The sequence below is a fragment of the Mercenaria mercenaria genome, chromosome 7 (genome assembly GCF_021730395.1).
Source record: "Mercenaria mercenaria strain notata chromosome 7, MADL_Memer_1, whole genome shotgun sequence".
Taxonomy (NCBI): domain Eukaryota; kingdom Metazoa; phylum Mollusca; class Bivalvia; order Venerida; family Veneridae; genus Mercenaria; species Mercenaria mercenaria.
The window spans coordinates 88,046,890-88,071,365 of NC_069367.1; the positions used below are offsets into that span (position 1 = coordinate 88,046,890).

The following is a 24,476-nucleotide window of genomic DNA, read 5'->3' on the forward strand; positions in this document are numbered from 1 at the left end:
ATATGCAGATTGTGAAAGTGATCTTAACCTCGAAATTTTGATTGTAAAAAGTATGCACCATTTTATACGGCTGTTTTAAAAAAACGGACGTATTGTGTAATGGCATGTGCATCTGTGCATCCATCCTTCATATTTGTGTCCAGAGCATAATTCAAAGAAACCATTCAAGGTATTGAGTTTTTGATGTATTGGTAAATGGAAATGAAGCGATATGCAGAGCACATTAATCAGGTAGGTGTCCGGAGCATAACTTGATAAATGTTCAAGGTATTGACTTAAACTTAGCATACAAGTAGGTGGCGATGAGGTGAAGTGTAGAGCTGATAAAACAGGTCAGTTTTTCAAAGTTTTAGGTCGTACATGGAGCTCATAGGTTAAATTTGCACTTCATATTTCGTGTCTGGACCATAACCATTCAAGGTACTGACTTCAATCTTGTATGTGGCAATGAGATGATGTACAGAGTGCATGAACAAGATTGCAGGTCAACAGTCAATGTCACAACAAGGTCAAATCTGTCTGTCATATTTTGTGTGCAGAGCAAAATTAAATAACCATTTCAGACTTGGCATATAGGTAGGCAGCAATAAGATAACAGAGGCAGTGATGAGATCACACAGCACATGAACCTGGTCTCTAGATCAAAGGTCAAGGTCACAAACTGAGTTCAGATCTTTTGTATTTAGTGCCCAGAGCAGAACTTCCAAACTATTCAAGATATTGACTTAAAACTTGAATTACAGGTTGATGTTGATTTGTGCAGTGTAGCAATCCACATTACTTCAGACCTGTTTCAAGATGTATGTGTCACATAATGTTGATTCCTGATTTAAGTTGACCCAGTAAAAGAATCCAGTCTTTCTATTTATTGCCCCGATTAAGGTCCAAAAATTATTAACTTACTGTGTTTTTATGGTAACCTAAACAGGCATAATCAGGTACATATGTTTTTTCAAAGGCAGTCTGTTGTATTCAGCATGTAACAAGATTGTATGTATCAATACAATTGATGCAGAACCCATTCTGTTTTATAGACATGGCAGGAAAAGTGTAAATACCAGCGGAATGCTAGTTAACATACCCTAATCGCAAATAACTGTAATTATCATCTGAGCTATTTGAAACAGCTTCTTTGCTTGTTTCTTGTGTGTAGAACAGTCAGTTAACCCAGAATGTAAGTTAGGAATATTTATTACTTTTGTAGTAACAAAGATTGGTTACTAATTTATTTGACCAAGTTTTGCTAGTATAATATTTTAGAACACATTTTTAGCTCGACTATTTGAAGAATAGTCCAGCTATTCTACTCACCCTGGCATCGGCGTCACACCTTGGTTAAGTTTTTGCATGCAAGTACATACAGCTGCTATCATTTAAAGACATATAGCTTTGAAACTTATTTTTTCTTTTTCTATGTCAATTACCAACCTCACTGGGTCAAGTTCCATAATTCTGACATGTATTTTGAACAAATTATGCCCTTTTGGACTTAATAGAAAATTCTGGTTAAAGTTTTACATGCAAGTTACTATCTCCAAAACTAATGCAGATATTGAATTGAAACTTCACTTGTGTCTTCGGGCTTATAAAACTAGTTGATAGCACCAAGTCCCATTACTCTGACCTTCATTTTGGCCAAATTATGCCCCTTTTTGGACTTAAAAAATCCTGGTTAAAGTGTTGCGTGCAAGTACATACAGCTCTTACTAAAAGGCATATAGCTTTGAAATTTATTTTTTCTTTTTCTAGATCAATTACCAACCTCACTGGGTCAAGTCCCATTACTCTGACATGTATTTTGGGCAAATTATGACCCCGTTTGGACTTAGGTTAAAGTTTTACATGCAAGTTACTATCTCCAAAACTAATGCAGATAGATATTGAATTGAAACTTCACATGTGTCTTTGGGGGATATAAAACTAGTTGATAGCATCAAGTCCCATAACTCTGACCTTCATTTTGACCAAATTATGCCCCCTTTTGGACTTGGAAAATTCTGGTTCAAGTTTTGTGTGCAAGTACATACAGCTATTACTTAAAGCATATAGATTTGAAATTTCTTTTTTCTTTTTCTAGATCAATTACCAACCTCACTGGGTCAAGTCCCATTACTCTGACATGTATTTTGGGCAAATTATGCCCCCTTTTGGACTTAGAAAATCCTGGTTGAAGTTTTACATGCAAGTTGCTATCTCCAAAACTAATGCAGATATTGAATTGAAACTTCACGTGTCTTTGGGGTTATAAAACTAGTTGATAGCATCAAGTCCCATAAGTCTGACCTGCATTTTGGTCAGATTATGTCCCCTTTTGAACTTAAAACTCTTGTGATATTTTAACATTTTGGGTAATATTTTCCTGCTTCTGGGACTATTTCGAATAGTCGAGCCTGGCTGTCTTACGGACAGCTCTTGTTAATATAGTTTCTGAACAGAAATTAAAGGTGTTTTGTTGTGAATGACAAGTAGATTATGTATTTGTTATAGGCCAGTGTTGGTGTATCCACAAAGAAGATAGATATTTTCCTGACAATGGTCCCACCAGAGGATCGGCCATACCCTATGACAGTAGTGGTGATAGCAACAGCCAAGATACAGGACCTTGTTGGCTTGATATGTTGGCAGTATACGATAGAAATGAGGGAGCCTTCTCTACAGTGAGTTACCCTTACTTTCTTTTGAGAAATATGACAAAACTGTTCTAGGGCTATAATGTAGTAGCTATGTTCAGTTCAACACATTCAGCGAAATGTCTGATAGGATACCTTGGTGTTAAGGAGGTAGGTTACCTTGTTACCAGGGTAAATTCAGATTAGTTTAACCGCAGCATTCTTTTGTATTTCGTGTAATTTAATGTTTTGACTGTTATAATCTCAATTTCTTTTATCTCTGTCCCTTCAAGTACAATTTTTATCAGGTTTGAAGAACATGACCCGCTAACGGTATTTTATATAGAAAGTAGAAGGAAAATACGTATATTTAACAGTTTTCAGTGCATTTTGGTTTTATTGTTATCCGTAGAAGTCTGCATAATTATGTTTTTTCTAGTATGCGCGTTAGCTTTCTAATATAAGCTTGAAATATGTATGTCGCGGGGCTCGTGTTTCCATGGTAACGCATTTTCTCTCATTTTTAAACAACTATGTATGAAAACGGGTTTTCCGACGGCTTCAGTGCCATTCTGTTAATGAGCAACATTGAATATTTGGGTAATATTATTAGTAAAATACCAAGCACTTTACATGGTACCCTATTTTTCTTAAAGTTTAAAGTAACCATGGCAACAGAGATGTTTAAAATAGATTATATCTTGCTTTTTATCATAATTTCTTATAAAAAAATATTAAATAAGATATCTTTCTTGTTGATGTAGCTTTAAAACATTTTAATTCTAACGTAAGTAACATTTTCGTGTTATTTACATTTATTTAAACAAACTTCACAGCTTAAGATACTTACAGCAGCACCCCTCATCTGACATTTTTACGGAAAAATCGTTCTCCATGCTGCTATTGTTATTATGGATACTGTTGAAATGAAAATAAAATGCCGAAGCTGTGTTCCTTAAATAGATCAGTATCAGTGCTTTTGAATTTTACAATTAGATATATAGGTCACATTTTAATTCAAGAAACCACAATTTCCTAGTGAAATTTGGACAATTTTAGGGCTTAGTTTTAATATATAAGTAACAAATTATCAACGGAAACTGAAAAATAGGTATTACAAATCAAAGTGCCCAATATTTATTTGAAAATGGCCGTATTAAGTAACCTTTCACTCAGCTATGTTCACAATAACATTGGTTACCATCATCCATTTTCTTACATTCCGCATAACATTTCAGTATAACTATATAAAAGAAGCAAAATACTGATTATTATTCAGAGCGAAAGAAACATAAAAATATTTCTGTAAATAATGGCTGTATAAAAAAAGTTCAAATAAAGAAAATGCACAGAATTATGTACTTTCAAAAAAATGAAATCTATTTATTTTGCGCGGTAACTGACACATAACGTCTTGACGTCAATGACGTCATTTTAAAGCAACAATGTTTTGAAGCATTTCTGCGACAATTTATTAATTATTTCTGCATTATTAAACAATTAAGCATCAGATCGGAGACAGGTTCATGATTTTTTTTCTAAAGAATGGTTATACAAACACATTTGGTTTGTCGTAAACGTCGTCGTAAATGTCACATTAGCTTCCGGTTGGACATGCGCACATACAAATATGAAGGTAACCTACCTCTTTAAGATTAATTTGTCCAAATACAGTTGAAAATTGATGTCTCAACACTCATCTCAGAATTCAAAGACATATTCAAGTCCCGTCGTGAAAACACATGTACATAATATTATTTTAGGTCAGATTTCAAGTGTGTGTTGTGCATTTCTTAAAAAGTGTTTGGCCAAAAGTCCACAAACACCATAGGATTGTTATTTGTGCAATTTGGGTTTTCACAGGTAAGACCAGAGTTTTAGCCCTTCATGTAGTAAAAACAGCTTCATTTAGTTGATCTCAAAAAAGCATGAGAAGTTGTGCAATTTGGTTTTTAGCTCGACTTTTCGAAGAAAAAGTAGAGCTATTGTACTTGCCCCAGCATCAGCATCGCTGTTGGTTAAAGTTTTTGATTAAGTCAGATATCTCTGTTACTATCAAAGCTATTGATTGAAACTTAAAATAGTTATTTACTATAAAAGTCTACTCCAGGAGAAACAGTCCCCATAACTCTGATTAGAATTTTGACAGAATTATGCCCCTTTTTAACTTAGAATTTTTGGTTAAAGTTTTTGATAAAGTCAAATATCTCTGTTACTATCAAAGCTATTGACTTGAAACTTAAAATACTTGTTTACCATCAAAGTCTACTCCAGGAGAAACAATCCCCATAACTCTGATTTGAATTTTGTCAGAGTTATGTTCCTTTTAACTTGTATGTTTTTTTACTGGCAAAGCTCTAATTCAGAGTCAAGCACTGAGAAAAGTTAAGCGCGCTTGTTAGTTGGGCTTTTACACAGCCAGATCAAAACTGTTACCCTTTACTTAGTCAAAAATATGCAATAAAGGGCCCACATGTGCTCCTAAACAATGTAGTCTAGAATTGTTAGACAGCAATATACATTCAGAATGTTTTTATTACATTCAAGTGAGCATTTCAGTAATGTTGAAGTTAGTGTTGTAATTTTATTGCTAATGAGGAGCACATACATTTTATCAAACTTTTTTATGGGGTTATCATGGTGTAACTAACTGTTGCAATAGAACTACTCATCAGGGCTCGACCCTAAGCACTGCCATATTACCTAGGACAGGTAAAAGATGTACGTGTATTAATTGTTTACATCTATTTCAGAAGGAACACAGATGTATATTGTTTACATATAATTCAGATAGAACACAGATGTATATTGTTTTCATGTATTTCAGAGGGAACACAGATGTGTATGTTTACATATATTTCAGAGGGAACATAGATGTATATTGCTTTCATATATTTCAGAGGGAACACAGATGCATGTTGTTTAAATATATTTCAGAAATGAACACAGATGTATATTTTTACATATATTTTGTGAACACAGATGCATGTTGTTTACATATATTTCAGAGGGAACACAGATGTATGTTGTTTACAAATATTTCAGAGAGAACACAGATTTGTACTGTTTACATATTGCTGAAGATGATGGCGAGGTTGACACAGACTTTCCGAGTTTGGACAGTAAGGAACCTGTGTCAAAGTTTGGCTTCACCAAGCTTGCTGTCGTACAGAAAGATGTTCCTGCAAACACCAACAAGCCTTCTATTATTGTAACTGTGTAAGTACTGGGTACATTTACAAATTTACATATTTCGGGGTAATTACTTGAATATATCTGACTGTATTTACATTCAACTGTTTGGCTTATATTCAAAGTGAAAATCTTTGAATAAAACAAATCAATTGAATCATTAGCAATATTGTATACACACAATTATAATCAGCAAATATTTCATAAAAAGGCTGTTCTCCTCTGACCTGCTGTTGATATATCCCTACATAAGGAATTGACTTTGGGTAGAGGGTCCTTGTCTAACCAGAGAATTTTTTAAGCTTTCCTTTTTTAGCTCACCTGAACCACAGGTTCACAACGAGCTATTAGTAAAGGCAGATTTCCAGTGTCCTTTGTAAGCATTCTTTTCTTCTGAAACAACTGGTCAGAAGAACACCAAAATTGGTCTGTATCATCTTGACAAGGTCCTTTGTCAAATATGTTCAATAGTTTAAAGGCCCCACAGGAGTGAAAAATAGAAAAATGTTCAAACAACTTCTTCTCCTGAACGGCTTGATGGATCTTCATTAAACTTGGGCTTTAGCATCACTTTAAGGTTCTCTCCAAGTTTTGTTCAGATGGGGGTACTTCTTTTATGGGTTAGAGCTGAAACTAGAAAATCCTGTAAAAAAAACTTCTTCTTGTGAACTGCTGGGTGAATCTTCATTAGACTTATGTGTAACATCAGTATGAGGTCTTCTTCCAAATTTGTTCAAATAGGAACACTTAGTCCTTTTCAGGGTTGCCACTTACCTTGAAAAGTCAGGGAAATATGATTTTTTTTCTTAAGGTCAGTGAATTGTAAGAGAAATCTTGATAATGGTCAGTGAAGGTTGATGTTTAAAATGGTCAGTGGCTATGGCAGCCTTAAGCAGTATTTATAAGTATTTCCAAACACATTTGTGAGGGGTGTGTTTATAGTCGAGTCAAGTCATTGTACCCCCCGACAACAAAGTTGTAAGGGGGGGTATACTGGTTTCAGGTTGTCTGTCTGTCTGTCTGGCCGTCTGTCCGTAGACGCAATCTTGTGCGCACCATCTCTCCTTATCCCCTTGACAGAATTTAATGAAACTTCACACAAGTGATCAGTACCAACAGTAGTTGTGCATGGGGCATGTTACGTTCTTTTAGAAAAAAAATTTGCAGAGTTATGGGACTTTGTTTTTTTGTTACTATACTATATACATAGACACAATCTTGTGCGCACTATCTCTCCTCATCCCCTTGACACAATTTAATTAAACTTCACACAAGTGATCAGTACCAACAGTAGTTATGCATGGGGCATGTTAGGTTCTTTTAGAAAAAAAATTTGCAGAGTTATGGGACTTTTGTTTTTTTGTTACTATACTATATACATAGACACAATCTTGTGCGCACCATCTCTCCTCATCCCCTTGACACAATTTAATGAAACTTCACACAAGTGATCAGTAACAACAGTAGTTGTGCATGGGGCATGTTAGGTTCTTTCAAAAAAAAAATTTGCAGAGTTATGGGACTTTGATTTTTGTTACTATACTATATACATAGACACAATCTTTTGCGCACCATCTCTCCTCATCCCCTTGACACAATTTAATGAAACTTCACACAAGTGATCAGTAACAACAGTAGTTGTGCATGGGGCATGTTAGGTTCTTTCAGCAACAAAAATTGCAGAGTTATGGGACTTTGTTTCTTGTTAACATACTATGTACATACAGTCTGCATATGCAATCTTGTGCGTGCCTAATCTACCAAACCCTTACACACAATTTAATGAAACTTCACACAAGTGATCAGTACCAACCCTTGTTGTGCAAGGTGCATTTTACATTCTTTTAGATAAATATTCTGCATAGATATGGGACTTTGTTTTTTGTTACTATACTGTATACATACAGTCTATATACATACAGTCCACATAATTATGCAATCTTGTGTGCGTCAAATTGCAATGTACTGTGTCAGTGCATGCAGGGGGTACATTCATCACCTTTAGTGATAGCTCTAGTTTATTATCACTGACTAAATTATCATCATTATAATGTTTACACTCATATATTTTTGGTATTTGTTGATGAAAATTTGTTTTATCTAAAACAAAATAAATATAAAAGGGTGGATTGGTTTTCTGTAGGGAAGGTTGAAAACATATGGTGATATTGGTCAGTGAAAAGTATGGTTTAGTCAGGGAAAAGTCAGGAAAAAGTCAGGGAATTTCATTTTCTCAACTAAGTGGCAACCCTGCCTTTTTTGACCACTAGAGTGTAAAGTAGAAATAGTTTTAAAGAACTTCTTTTCATTAACCATATAATGGATCTTCATCAAACTTGCTCTGTAGCAACTTTTACAAAGTCCTAATTTAAAAATAGATTTCTCCAAAAAGGGGTCAGTTGCCCCTAAAGCACTAGTCTAGAGCTAAAAATCGAAATATGTTTAAACAGCTTCTTCTTATGAAGCCTTGGATAGATCTTCATCAAATGTGCAATTGTATGTAGAATTCTTATAAAGTCATATATTAAATTTCCTCATATCTGGGAGGGACCACTAGAGCTTAAAATAGAAATATTTTTGAATGACTTCCCTTTGAACCGCTAGTCATTGACATTTAATTTTTCAGTCTGATCTATGTCATATATATATATTTATAATACTGCAAATGAATTTCTCGGATTTTCATTGGTTAACATGCACGTTATATAAAACCGTATACCCCGTGAGCGAATTTCCCCTTCAGCGGGCCCCTCTACACTGACGGTATATACGGAAAGTGAATATCGATTTTGATTGGCCGTTGCCTAAGGCCATTTTTCAGTTTACATTAGAAACAAAATGGCGGACGTCTCTCGATTCGAAAATTAATTCAATGATTACCCTTCTTTGAGATGGTTTCATATCAATCATGGAGTTATTCTATACATTTAATAAAGTTTATTTTCTGGAAAGCTCGTCATTTTGTTGTTATTCATAGGAGACAAAGGAGTACGAGTCATATCTTTTCTTGCCAATAATGGCAATATTCACCAGTTGATTTAAACAAGCACTTAATCTTATGTACAACACTGTCAACAGGAACTGAACGACTGGTCACTGCAGATAAGTCTGCTTAGTCTGTATAAACTAATTAAATAAACAAAATGATTTACTATCATTACAAATTCAAATAACTAAATGGTATCACTTCATAAATTTATTTCTAATAATAACAATACAGTAGCCTACTGCAGTGAGCAAATTTCAAGACTGGATTAAAAAACATTGACAACAACAATTTTTAAAAAAAATGAATATAACAGCAAAAAATTTTAACAGGAGTTTTCTTTAAAAACAAATTTAAAATACAAAATTAATTCAACTAAGAGCGGTCAAACCAGCACTTGCCGCGAGGTGTATTCCAGTGCTCGGTGAAACCAAAGAAGTATAAAATACACAGATTTATTTTTATAGCTCTTTGGTGAAACGTTGTAAATTTGAAATAAATGAATATAATAAAAAATAATATATCTCATCCAGTGATTTGTCGTTGAATAAATCATTGTTTGGAGTTCAGATGCGAAGGAATTATATCACGAGGGCGCAGCCCGAATTATATAATAATACGCATCTGAACGACAAACAATGATTTATTCAAGAGCAAATCACTAATTGAGATGTATTATTTCGATTCTAACACGTTACCAAGGATTCTTGCCAACATTCATTAAATATTTGCCCGTTTTCAATCGGTTTCTTTTCCAGTGCGCCGCTATGCCGTTTGACGCCATGACATAATAACTGTGACGTCAGAACAGTGATTTGTTGTATAATAATTCACCATTTTGTGTCTTCTTTTTTTAAAAGGAAAATGAATCGGATCGTGTTAGAATAATTTATTTTACGGGTAGAATGCACTTTTAAATTAGTGGTCCCCGGAAGTTTACAATGCGCATGCGCAGCAAGTTGGGGATGTGGGGCAAAGCAGGGATGTGGGGACGGCAGCCCTCAAACATATTCATCTCAAAATAAAGTTACCTCTTTTAACTTTTAATATTTAAGACATTATTAAACTACTATTATTATAGGGACCGCTAAAGTGCAAGTGCTCCAATTTTACAGCAAGTTCAAACAATAATCATCATCATTTACAACTGTGTCATAATGTAGTACACACGGAATGACTGCCATTTCCGTGTGATTATATATATAGTCAGTAGTCCAACTGATTTGACGCCATCCTAGGAAATATTGAGATAATTTTTTCATATGGGCAATATCCCCACTCGCGTCAAACACTCGAAGGACCAAAATAGTTGAGGCAATTTCCGATGAAATTTTCATCGCTGTCGACTAGTATCGTCAGGTAATTCAGCATTGTTCCGACATAAATATCTGTATAGAATCATTCAACATGAAAATAAGCCAGGCACTGGATACACCAGTCTAAAAGTGAATTCCAGAATAAAAGTTCCTACTACCTCAACTCAAGAATTTTAGAATGATGTGTAATATTTGAAAAGTAAAGAAATTACAAACCGACAAATCAAACAGAAGCTTGAAAACATCAACACCTGAATTACATACTCATATTTATACTCTTCCAAGTGGCACGAGCGAATGCAAATTACATACATCAACATTTTTCCATACAGTAAAACCTGTCTTAAACAGCCAGCCAAGGGTGTTGGGAAAAGTGGCTGTTTACAGCAGGTGGCTGCTTAATGCAGGTAATTTATAGAATAAATGACCATTTTGGGAAATGATCGAGACACAGGCTGCTTAAGACAGGTTGGCTGCTAATTAGAGGTGACCGCTTAAGCAGGTTTTACAGTACTGGCATGCAATTTTCGTATTGGGTACGTGACGTCATTTGTAACATCACTGTTTCGATCTTTTAATATCAAAATTTTCAATTTTACTTTGGTTAAAGAACTTATTTATTTCATCTACCAGAATAATTCTAAGATTAGATCTAACTCTGTGTATGTAAATTTTTTGTAATGAAAATTAGCTTTGCATCCAGAAATATGAATTTGTTCTTTCTCAGAATAATATTGCGCTAGTCTAGGATCTGCTGCAGAAATTATGCATATTTTTCGACAAAAATCAAATCATAAAGTCTAAGCAATAAATATATTTGTTGACAAGACTTAGTGTTAGTAATGACTTAGCAGGGCTTATGTCATATGACGCAGTTAATTTGACAATAGGTACTGTCCTGTAAGTGACTTCATGAAATACATTTATTAAATCCAAAATCTGACCAGCTGCAGCAATACCGAAGACAAGAGTTTTTAACATGGTGTAATTTATGTTACCATTATTGTCCTACTAGTCGTAATGTACGTTCGGTGTCAGAGTTTATGTTGAGTCTTTGCAAAAATGTTCCATTCCATATGACTGTGTGAAAGGTGCCATATTCTCGGTGTCAGAGTTTATGTAGCGTCTTGGCAAAAAGTTTCCATTCCATATGTGTGAAAGGTGCCATATTCTCGGTGTCAGAGTTTATGTAGCATCTTGGCAAAAATGTTCCATTCCATATGTGTGAAAGATGACATATTTCTGTGAATAGGTTATTCTTTGGCAGTGATTGGCCAGCAGGTATCATCATCATTGGCTATACATACCTGCAAATAAATATAAAAAGAATTTTTTATTCCAAAGACCACACAAAGTATATTTTTCCAAAATTACTTTTAAATGCGACTGAAGTGCATAGATATTCTATAAAATTAATCAAATTTCAGAGGGATTGGCATGAAACTTTACATTATTCTGAACCGTGTATTTGTCAAATTTTCTCGACATAACATTAACCCTTACCCTGCTAAATTTCTATAATGAACTTGTCCATCTTTCAGTTTGGACACTACCATTAAATGTTAAAAGGAGTGCTTACCAAAAAGATACTGACTGAATGGCCAACAATGCAAATCATGATCAGACTGCATTTAAATATTAGCTGTGAATAGCAATTGAACCACTCTTTGAAAAGGAATATTTTAAAACATCTGCCATATTCTGAAATACCTACATTTCTCTTATGATCCCTGGATTCTGTTCCTGAAATGACTTCTAGTTCAATGCAGCCACAGCATGTTGAATAACATCATCTGATTGCACTTAGATGACCTGACATCTAACATTTGATTTTTCCTAGATTTCCACGTTATATGAACGTCCAAAGTCTTTGGCAAAGAGTTACTGTGAGTACTGGTACTTCTTTGGCACATCATGACATATTCACTCTACTTCCGTGTTCAGGCTAAAAGTACACGCGACCCGAGGCTGAACAGCTTAGATAGAAGATTAAACGGATAAGCAAGTTTTACTTCAGTTCTCCTTTACTACAATCCAAGTTCTTACTCGAGAAACTCGAAACTAGCTGTAAATTTCCTTAAAACATTTATAACTCCATTTGTAAATCCAATTTCTTCCGCAACCAAAAAACGCAAACCTACCGTTATCTTCGTATGTTTCCGCGTCTTTTACGGAAACGCACGAAAAACAAGGTGCGGATTGAGGCACCAAATGGGGAATTGAAAAAAATAGTAATATTTGTCAAACTAAGGAAAATCGTTGCTATTGAGACCAAATACGCAAATTTGCAGTATTATAAATTCGTTATAAAGGTTTCTGACGGGATATACGGTGGGCATATAGCCTGCTGAGATTCATATAACCCTCGGCTATCGCCTCGGGTTATATGAATCACAGTCAGGCTATATGCCCACCGTATATCCCGTCAAAAACCTTTATAAGTAATAATATACTGATTCATCTTGTTTATTTTAATGACAGGAATGTGCCACACTGAGGCTTTAACAAGTTTCAAGTAGAAACTATGAACATTCCTATGAGGGAAATTCTAGATAAAGTTCTCAAGAGAAGGAAAATCAAAGTCAGGCCAGGTAAGTTTACAATTAGATAGACAGAAAATTGAAGCCGTACTTGTTTGGTTTACAAAATTTATGTAGTTGTCAGTGAATACTACAGAAAACAAAGAGTAAAAGGAGAGTGGTGGTCTGGATGTTAAAATAGCCACCTGTTCAACACGAGTTCATTAAAACATTTTGTTCAAGCTCCACTGGGATAATGGTCACATCTCATATGACACTAAACTTTAGTACTGGCTTTTCCTGGAATCCAGCAGAAACAAATAAAAATAAACTTAAGAGTAATTCACAAAAGTTAATGATAAAAGAATCATAGAATGTTTTAGAATTTTGTTGGAAAATGATAACAGGTGTAGGACTGAAGCAGTTGAAGGAAAATGGACTAGCTAAAAGTACCGTTGACTTTCCTGTGCTAATTTTGTGGCATAATGGCTGAAAATATATCACTCAAATGTAAATCATAGAAATGTATTTAAGTTTCTCATTGTGTAATTGTCTCACACATCATCTGGAAAAGACTTAATTGTGTTTTGAAAATAATGTAGAACTTCAAATGTGAATTGATTGTTTTAGGCCAGTTGTACAACTTAGAGAAGCAGGTTGAACCAGGGTTACCAGTGGACCTTGATGCAAATCTGTCCAGCATGGATACACTAGAGTTCTGTCTGGTTAGAGAACATAGTAAGTGTAATAATTGAGCAGCACCATGAGAAAACAAACATAGTGCATTTGCAACCAACATGGATCCAGACCAGCCTGCACATCCGTGCAGTCTGGTCAGGATCCATGCTGTTTGCTTTCAATGCCTATTTATTGCAATTAGAGAAAGTGTTAGCAAACAACATGGATCCTGACCAGACTGCGCGGATGCCTAGGCTGGTCTGGATCCATGCTGGTCTCAAATGCACTATTTTGGTTTTCTCATGACGTGGTTCATATAATGTTGTATATGTGACACATTGCTTATTATGTCTCCCCCCTCTGGGGGAGACATATTGTTTTTGCCCTGTCGGTCCGTCCGTACGTCACACTTCATTTCCGAGCAATAACTGGAGAACCATTAGACCTAGAACCTTCAAACTTAATAGGGTTGTAGGGCTGCTGGAGTAGATGACCTCTATTGTTTTTGGGGTCACTCCGTCAAAGGTCAAGGTCACAGGGGCCTGAACATTGAAAACCATTTTCGATCAATAACTAGAGAACCACTTGACCCAGAATGTTGAAACTTCATAGGATGATTGGTCATGAAGAGTAGATGACCCCTATTGATTTTGGGGTCACTCCGTCAGAGGTCAAGGTCACAGGGGCCTGAACATTGAAAACCATTTCCGATCAATAACTAGAGAACCACTTGACCCAGAATGTTGAAACTTCATAGGATGATTGAACATGCAGAGTAGATGACCCTATTGATTTTGGGGGTCAGTCTATTAAAGGTCAAGGTCACAGGGGCCTGGTCATGTAAAATCATTTCTGGAAAATAACTTGAGAACCACTTGACCTAGAACGTTGAAACTTAATAGGATGATTGGACATGCAGAGTAGATGACCCCTGTTTATTTTGAGGTCACTTGATCAAAGGTCGAGGTCACAGGAGCCTGAACAGTGACTTGAGAACCACTAGGCCAAGAGTGTTGAAAGTTAGCGGGATGACTGGACATGCCAAGTAGATGATCGCTATTGTAGCCAACCATCAGTGTCTCTTTGACTTTCACTCCTGACCCCTATTGACTTCTTGCCTATAGCACTTTGCATTGGGGGAGACATGCGCTTTTGCTCGACTATTCGAAGAATAGGGGAGCTATCCTACTCGCCCCGGCGTCGGCGTGAGCGTAAGCATGAGCGTGAACGTCACACAAATGTTAAAGTTTGCGTACCACCCCAAATATTTTCAAAGTCCATTGAGATATTGCTTTCATATTTTGCATACTTGTTTACCATCATGACCCCAGTCTGTAAAAAGGAGGAGGCAATTCTATCAAGCATTTTGACTGAATTATGGCCCCTTTTCGACTTAGAATAAATGTTAAAGTTTGCGTACCACCCAAAATATTTTCAAAGTCCATTGAGATATTGCTTTGATATTTTGCATACTTGTTTACCATCATGACCCCAGTCTGTAAAAAGGAGGAGGCAACTCTATCAAGCATTTTGACTGAATTATGGCCCCTTTTCGACTTAGAATAAATGTTAAAGTTTGCGTAACTCCCAAAATATTTTCAAAGTCCATTGAGATATTGCTTTGATATTTTGCATACTTGTTTACCATCATGACCCCAGTCTGTAAAAAGGAGGAGGCAATTCTATCAAGCATTTTGACTGAATTATGGCCCCTTTTCGACTTAGAATAAATGTTAAAGTTTGCATACCACCCAAAATATTTTCAAAGTCCATTGAGATATTACTTTCATATTATGCATACTTGTTTACCATCATGACCCCAGTCTGTAAAAAGGAGGAGGCAACTCTATTAAGCATTTTGAGATTTTTGACTGAATTATGGCCCCTTTTCGACTTAGGATATGCTTATTGTAATGTTAAAGTTTTACTCATAGCTTATATTATACTATCAAGCACTGAGAATAGTCGAGCGCGCTGTCCACTGACAGCTCTTGTTACAAAAGCAATTTCTAGTTTCCAGTAGATAACACCTAATGATTTTGAGGTCAGTGGATATAAGGTCAAGGTCACAGTTACTGTTAGTAACTGTTCAATATCTTCAGAATGTCTTCGAGTCTCAAACATGGCAGGCACATTGCATGTATGCAATGGAAGGTCCATTGATTTTGCGGTCGGTGGGTAAGAAGTCAAGGGAACAGTAACCATAGCACAAAAAGCACATCTACCATGAACCATTCTTGATTTTTAGATTTCTTTGTCAAAGGTTTTGGTTACTGTCTTGACAAGAGGTCAGATAGAAGGTCATATCTGCTGAATTCTCGAGAGTTTTCTTCATCACCATCTCTTTCTGAGCTGTTGCCAGGCCTATATTGCTCTGCTCTTGTTTATATTCCAAATGCTTGTATACTTAATTATTATTATCTGGATAATTGTTTGATTTATGTTTGAAATAATATAATCCCAAACAGTGATTTGTCATTGAATAAAGTCATTGTTTGGAGTTGAGATGCTGCACCCTCGTGTTATAATAATGCCCATCTAAATGACATACAATGATTTTACCAAATCACTGTTTGAGATATATTATAACGATTCTAACACGTTATCAAGGATTATTATGTATGTCCTTGAAGATATCCATCAAATATTTGCCTGTTTTTTGTTGACTTTCTTCCAGTGCGCAGCTTTGCCGTCTGATGCTATGACATAATAATTGTGACATCAGAAAAATGAATTATTGAATAATTACACACAGTTTTCGGCCTTCTTTGTTTAATAGGAAAACAAATTGGGTTGTGTTAGAATAGATTATAAATTTGAGTGCTATTGTTGCAGAAAGCCTTGACAACAGATATTTCACATGTGGAAATTTTAGTCTGTTTTTTGAGTCGGCTAAAGGCTGAAAGCCTTTTGACGAGTCCTTGCTGTTCAGCGATTCTCTAAATGGACCGAATAACACGTGAAGGGATGTAGTTCCATTAGATTACTCAAACTTCAAACAGTTCACTGCATGAATGAAGTTAAGTTGTGTCAATTCCCTTTGCTATGACCAATATACGATGTAATCTGTCATATTTATGACTTGTAATTGTGCAATACTCGAATGTAACTCATTAAGCATAAATGTGCATTTTAAGAATTGCGCAGGCTTTCAAAGCTTGGGTAACATCCAGCGAAAGACAAAAAATAGTTCCACAGGGCTCCAGATAAGATGCGTATTAGCGTTAATTACGTATAGAAATGATGCAAATACGTATGTCTAATAATTTCTAAGCGTATAAAAACGTATATAAAATTACAGAAACGCACACAATGCTTTTTTAAAGACAAAATCTGAATCGTCTGGATGCGTTAGGTAACATAGCCGATCAGCCTTAATTCTCCCACATTGAATGTAAACACACATCGTATGATTTCTATAAACTTTGCGTGGGTTGAATTTTGCAGTCAGTAAACGGATAAATTATGGGAAGAAGAAGCTCTTACTGGTTTGTTTAGTTACTACTGATATTAAAAATGATTTTAATTCTTATTTTTCAAGAAATAAACAAATCGGCGAAACATTAAATTGTATTTTCTTGTAGTTTTTGAAATAGAAAGTAGATCGTCTATGTTTGGCTGCTTTCACGAAACGAAACAACTTTTTTATGAAAAGATTTAAATAAGAGGTAATTTAACCGTAAACTTCAATGTCAGATACTGCCAATTGCTGTTAAATGTCTTCGTATCATCACAATTTGTAAAATATATTGTTGAAACTGGAGAAAAGTGTAATTGTATCCGGATATAATATTTTGGGTAAATATCGAGCTGTGTTATGAAAATTTAAGAAAAAAACTAAAAACAAACTGAAACTGGTAGACTATACTGTCAGTACATCAATCATTAGCCGACTCAGGCCCTTCAGGCCTTTGATTTTTTCTTGCAGCAAAGTAAATACTGTGTTTTATATTTAGATTGTGAATAAAAAGTGGCAAATATTTCATGTAAATTCTTGAATGAATGTATAATGATTGCACATCTTATAAAACACACAAGAATTATTTGCTGTAGTTGGCATTAACATGTTAAATATATTCTAAATAAACAATACAATAAATCAAATGAATAAGCATCAGTAGGATGTAGTGTATATATATATTTCGGTTGACCAGGTTCTACAGTTTTTATGTGGGAAATGAAATATTGCTGTTAATATAACAGTTTCCTGGACAACAGATCTGCATGATACTGAATGTAGTTTTTAAATTTGAACTGAATGTGGTTCTAAAATTTGAAAGTAACAGCATAGTTTTATGTGAAAATTGAAGTTTTAGTATTAGAGTATTAAATAATTATTACTGATATTAAATGATTGTGAATCTTCTATATCGTAGGTTCCCGTGGAGATTTTGTTGAAAGTGATGATAACAAGTCCTCCAATATGGCAGAATCTCTGACAAGTCACCAGTACAAGTCTTATATTGTAAACATGGTTCATAAAATTAGAACTAAGACAGAGGTGCAGTTAGGTAAATATTTTTACAGGTTGCTTATTCATTCTGTGGTTTTTAGACAGGTCTTTTGCATACTTTTCCCCATAACTTTTACTTTGTTTGATGGACATTCCATAGATTTCTTACTTTACATTTAGTATGCATTCCTTGTTGTTTTTTGACACTGGTCAGATTTGCACACATTTTGATTTTACCTGCAACCTGAGTCTAAAATTTGACCTTTATGTCACTTGACATTAAAGTGCGAAGTTGTATTTTTTATATTTCATATTGTTCTTTAATTTCCGAAAGTTATGTGTTTTTATTTCCACACTGGCACCAGGTATAAGTGGAGAGAAGGTTGAGATAGATCCAGTGGCAAGTAAAAGTGGTACAAGGTTGTTCCGTCAGAGAGCAGTAACATATGACGCTGACAGTATAGCATCCTGTGATATGCTAGAGGAAAAGGATGGAGGTACTGCAAAATTAGTTAATTTTTTTGGCATACAATTTTTAAGGTTTTTGCAAAAAACAGCTGTTTTGCCATAGGGGCTTAAATTTGTGGATTTAAAAGTTAAAAAATAAATAGGAATTTTCTTTGTTTAATGAGATGAAATTTCATGGATTGAAACAAAAAAAATCCATAAGAACTATTCCATGACTGTATTAAAAATTGTTTTGTGGTCATAATTATATTTCTTTAAGTAGGGTCTTTTACTGTTAAGTCATTATACTGGCTGACTTAATTAATTTTGTGGTTGTGTGACAGCAGTGTCAATCCATGAAATTATGTTTAGAGGAAGAAATATTTTATCTTTAAAAATGGACATTTATAAATTTATGTACCCTTGGAATAGGTATTTTAGTCAAAGCCTCTTTCTCTTGCAACTGTAGGAGACTTCTGGTTTGATCCCCATCTGTCAGTCAGTTAGTTGTCACACTAATTGAGATCCTGCCATAACTTTGAAAATTACAAGATGAGAATATGCACACATTTTTGGTTGTGGGTTTATCTGACAATCATGTAGTATCTTTATTTGATTCCAAATCACATCCAAAGGAATTTGTTCATGTGCTACACAAAGTAGTCCAATTCATGAACAATGCGGATGAATTATCAATGATCAAGCAGTTCTTATTCATCCTCAATCCATTCACACTGGCCATTTAGATTATATAAGATCTGTGAATGATTAGGTATTCCAACCCATGGTTACATCACTGACTTCCAGCTGTTCATGTAAGGTCAGGCAGAGTTTATCTTAGATATGAGGCACATTAGTATTTGTTTCTTATACATGTATATTTATAGATTGGCATTTAAAATGAAAATAACTATAGCAAAACCCGCAACCACCAGACATCTCAAGGCTTTGATTATTCTTTTGTTGTGGACACAAACTTTGTTTCTATGGCAACAAACATAGATCCTTGGATAACTTGTACAAAGTACAAACGAAATTTAGCTTGACTATACAAAGGATGGAGAGCTATCCTACTTGATCCGGGGTTGGCGTCTTTCCGCGTCCCCGCCTTGGTTAAAGTTTTGATGCACTTTCTCTTATTCTTTGTTCTTACTTGATGGATTTGCTTATAACTTAAAAAAGTTAATCCTCATCATCACCCACATCATATGGCTTAAGGGTCATAAGTCTGGCACCAATATTTCATGAATTATCCCCCCTTTTTACGTAAAATTTTATGTTAAAGTTTTAATGCACTTTAACTTTATCTTAGTTATTGCTGAATGAATTTGATTCAAACCTAAAATAGTTGTTCCATATCATCACCCGCATCATATGACACAAGGTCCATAACTCTGTCACCAATTTTTCATGAATTGTGCCCCCTTTTTACTTAGAATTTTATGTTAATTTTGATACATTTTCACTATATCTATTTTATTTCCAAAGGGATTTGATTCAGACTTTTAAAGTTATTGTTCATCATCATCGCCTACATCATTTGACACAAGGACCATAACTATGACACCTGTATTTTATGAGTTATATTCCTTTTTATTTAAAATTTCAGGTTGTAGTTTTTATGCACTTTCACTCTATCTGTGTTATTACGAAACAGACTTGATTCAAACTTTAAACAGTTTACCACATCATCATCCACATCATATGACACAAGGACAATAACTCTTGCACAATTTTTTTTTTTATTATCCCCCATTTTTGCTTTAAATTTCTGGTTAACGTTTTGATGCACTTTCGCTTTATCTCTGTTATTACCAAATTGATTTGATTCAAACTTAAAATAGTTGTACCACATCATCACCCACATTATATGATACAAGGGCCATAACTCTTGCATCAATATTTCATGAATTATGTCCTCTTTTTACTTAGAATTTCTGGTTATGATATGACACATGGTACATTACTTTTGCAGAAGATTTCCACAAATTATGTTCCTTTTGATAAACTGATTTAATGTTTTTAGACTTAAGCTATTGTCCAATATCTTCATCCACATTTGAGTCATTAAACACTCCAGTGACAGCTTCAGCTTCCTCAGATGTGCCCAATTTCGGTATCCAGCATCGAAATACTCGAGCTTGTTGTCTCCTGTGACAGCTCTTGTTTCCTAAACCTTGCAATATATGTAGAAGAGAATATGGAGAATATGTGTGTTATTCCATTTCTCAGTTTGACTTTGTCCATCTGTTATTTGTCATTAAGTCATATATAATGGATTCCGCCATAAATTTTAAAACATCCTGATAAAGTTGTAACCTAACTAAATTTTCCCATATTTTACAGGTAAATCTGTATTCCGGCTGACCTATTTTGGGCACGACTACAAACATCATGACTTCGAGGCTGACATGGATATGTGTAATGAGATAGTACATAAGATGAACAATATATTGGAACTGAGGCTTAGCCCAGTCAGGAAAGATTATGTGGCACATAGAGACAAAAAGCTACAGAAAAAACGCGAGTCTTTTCATAAATCATGAAAGAGAAAACACATGATTAGAAAGTAACATTCTGTTATCCTGCATCAGTTTCTTAAGCCAGTTCATGTTCCCTTAGTTGCTTTACTTTTTATTAATGAAAGGGCCTCTGTGGCCAACTGGTTAAGGTCGCTGACTTCAAATCACTTGCCCCTCACCGATGTTGGTTCGAGCCTCACTCGAGGCGTTCAATTCTACATGTGAGGAAGCCATCCCAACTGGCTGCCTGCTTGTGATGTAATAATTCAAGGATGGGCACCCTGAGTCTTCCGTCACCATCAAAGCTGAAAAGTCACCATATGACCTATAACTGTGTTGGTGCAGCGTTAAACCCAACAAAATAAAACAAATAAATTTTATTAATGAAGTGCAATATCTTATTGCTTGTGATTTTTTTACTCAATATGCCCTTTTCTCGTTATCACAATTCGCTTAGCTGGTATTTCAGTTCTTGTCAATAAAAGATGTTAGTTGCAAGAGTTTCATTTTGATACTCCAACATTAAAATTTAAAAAGATTCTGAAGAAAAAAATCAAAGTACATCTGTATTGTTGTCACGATGCTTTCTTGTTGAGCCAAAACTTGTGATCATTTGTACTAGCTCTCAAAAACAAAGACTTCTTTTTTCCTTTTCTAAAATTAAGAACTGGTGCATATTATAGTTTTACAATAAATGGTTGTCATTTCCCATAAGAAGATATTACTCCAGGGTTTTTAAAAAAGAAAATTATATACCAAAATTCTTAGATGAACATATTTTTACTTTAATTTGAAAAATATTAATTTCTTTTTACTTCTTTTCAACTGTTACATGGTTTGCCACAACATGCATAAAATTTAGAAATGGTTAATAGCTACAAGTGCAAATTTTCTAAAAGCTAGGATCAATGAGAAGGCTCAGAATTATGAGATAGAGGCATATTGATGTTTTCTGATTTCCAAGAATAATAAAGGAATCAGTGAACATAGATTATGAAGTGAAAATATTAATTATCCCCCGCCGATGAAATCGGGAGGGGGGTATTGAAATGGCGTTGTCCGTCCGTCAGTCCGTCCGTCAGTCCGTCCGTCCGTCCGTCCGCAGCCATTTCTCAGTAACTACTTGGTAGAATTTCATGAAACTTGAAATAAACATGAACCAACATACTGCGATGATGCCCGTCAAGTTTTTTTTTTGATTGGTCAATTTCCCTCAGAGTTATTGCCCTTGATTTAATAAAAAATGTCCGTCTGCAGCTATTTCTCAGTAACTAACAGGTAGAATTTCATCAAATTTGAAGTAGACATGAACCAAGATACTGTGCTGATGCCCGTCAAGTTTTGTTTTTGATAGGTCAGTTTCCGTCAGAGTTATTGCCCTTGATTTAATGAAAAATGTCCGTCTGCAGCCATTTCTCAGTAACTAGCAGGTAGAATTTCATCAAACTTGAAACAGACATGAACCAAGATACTGCGACGATGCCCTTCAAGGTTTTTTTCGATTGGTCAATTTTCCATATAGTTATTGCCCTTTAATTGTTTAAAAATCCACAGATCTGTACATAACAAACCAACCAATTGGAAGAATTTCATTAAACTTCTTTCATTCTTTTCCATGAACATTTATTATAAACATGTGATGTTGTGTACCTACACCTGGTCACCACCTTACCTTGGTCCCCCCCCCCCCCACCCCCACCCCCCCACCCCCCACCATTTTTTTTTTTTTTTTTTTTTTTTTTTTCATTTTTCATTTTCTATCAATATTTATAATCAACATGTAAACTGTTGTGTCCTCCCCCCCCCCCCCCCCCCCCGTCAGCCCCACCCAAACAAACCATTCATTTTCTTTTAATTTGATTTTGACTAATGAAATTATTTGCTTCTTGGTAACATTCTTAACTTTTTGCTGGATATATTTTTTTGCCGTTCCTCAACTCTGACCCTTTCGGCGGGGGATTCCAATTCATCGAATTTGCTTGTTATTAAATTGGATTGCTTAGCTTGAGATACTGATCAGACAGTAAGTTCTTTGAATCTAGTCAGATTAACAAAAATACTTGACAAATTATTTTAATCGGATGCATGCAGTGCATGATATGGTTGTATTTATAGATTATATACAATTAAAGTTGCACACGATTGTTGAGTCATTGTAATTCTTACGCTTGAAATATTTGATGCATTTGTAAGACATCAGCTACTACAGTGCAGCCTGTCTAGAGCAAGCAGTCGGGAGGACTGAACTTTGATTCAACTGATGATATTGTTCCACTTTGATTGTTGTACAGAGGTTGTTGCTATGGTCAGTAAATTTACTAAGAACTAGCAGAATTGCTGTATGCTTTCCAGTGTTACATTATTCTTTGGTCCTGTTTGCCCGTCTTAAACTGTTTTCTATGAATAACTCTGGAACTGATACAAATATGTTTAGCTCAACAGTTACTGAGGCAAAGGCTCATGGTGAGCGTTTGTGACCACTCGATATCCGTCGTGTATAGTGCGTCCGTCAACATTTTCATAAAAAAAATCTTGAAACCCACTGGGTAGAATTACACAAAACATAACAGGAATGATCCTTAGGTGGCCCCTTTCAAAATTGTTCAAAGAATTGAATTCCATGCAGAACTCTGGTTGCCATGGCAACCGAAAGAAAAAACTTTAAAAAACTTCTTGCCCAAAACTACAGGGCCTAGGGCTTTGATATCTGGTGTGTAGCATCATCTAGTGGTCCTCTACCAAAATTATTCAAACTACCCCCCTAGGGTCAAATATGGCCCTGCCCTGGGGGTCACATGGTTTATATAGACTTATATAGGGAAAACTTCGAAAATCTTCTTGTACAAAACCACATGGCCTAGGGCTTTCATATTTGGTATGAGCATCATCTAGTGGTCCTCTACCAAGATTGTTCAAATTATCCCCCTAGGGTCAAATATGGCCCTGCCCCGGTGGTCACATGGTTTATATAGACTTATATAGGGAAAACTTTGAAAATCTTGTACAAAACCACATGGCCTAGGGCTTTGATATTTGATTTGTAGCATTATCTAGTGGTCCTCTACCAAGATTATTCAGATTATCCCCCTAGGGTCAAATATTGCCCCGTCCTGGGGGTCTCAAATTCTACATACGACTTATATAGGAAAAAAGTTTAAAAGTCTTCTTGTCTGAAACCACAACACTTAGACCTTTGATATTTGGTTTGAAGCATTGTCTTACGGTCCTCAACCAAAATTGTTCAAATTGTACCCCTTGGGTGAAAAGAGGCCCTGCCCTGGGGGTCCCAAGTTTTATATAGACTTATAAAGGAAAAAGCTTTAAAAATCTTCTTGTCTGAAACCATACGACCTAGGCTTTTTAATCCCCCGCCGTGGCGGAGGGATTATAGGAATGGTCTGCGTCCGTCCTTCCGTCCGTAACAAAATTGTGTCCGGTCCATATCTCCTAAACCCCTTGAAGGATTTTCATGAAACTTGGGTCAAATAATCACCTAATCAAGACGATGTGCAGAACCCATGAGTCAGCCTTGTCGGTTCAAGGTCACAACTCAAGGTCAAAGGTTTGAGCCTGCCATTTTGTGTCCGCTCTATATCTCCTAAACCCCTTGAAGGAATTTTATAAAACTTGGGTCAAATGATCACCTCATCAAGACAATGTGCAGAACCCATGAGTCAGCCATGCTGGCTCAAAGTCAAGGTCACAACTGAAGGTCAAAGGTTTGAGCCTTCCATTTTGTGTCCGCTCTATATCT

At 35.4% G+C, this 24,476-nt stretch overlaps 1 protein-coding gene and 1 long non-coding RNA gene across 2 annotated transcripts; one reads left to right on the forward strand and one right to left on the reverse strand.

Moving 5' to 3' along the window:
• Positions 1-65: 65 nt before the first annotated feature.
• Positions 66-22,865, forward strand: LOC123558158 (target of rapamycin complex 2 subunit MAPKAP1-like). The gene is given in 8 exon segments (XM_053548875.1): positions 66-231; positions 2,488-2,657; positions 5,655-5,828; positions 12,585-12,694; positions 13,253-13,360; positions 17,677-17,811; positions 18,119-18,250; positions 20,547-22,865. Coding segments are annotated over 8 exon segments (1,065 nt in total). The 5' UTR covers positions 66-195; the 3' UTR covers positions 20,747-22,865.
• Positions 8,983-12,303, reverse strand: LOC128558713 (uncharacterized). The gene is made up of 2 exons (XR_008371906.1): positions 11,818-12,303; positions 8,983-11,410 (listed from the first exon to the last, which is right to left on the reverse strand). It is a non-coding gene; the product is annotated as an uncharacterized LOC128558713 (long non-coding RNA).
• Positions 22,866-24,476: the final 1,611 nt, after the last annotated feature.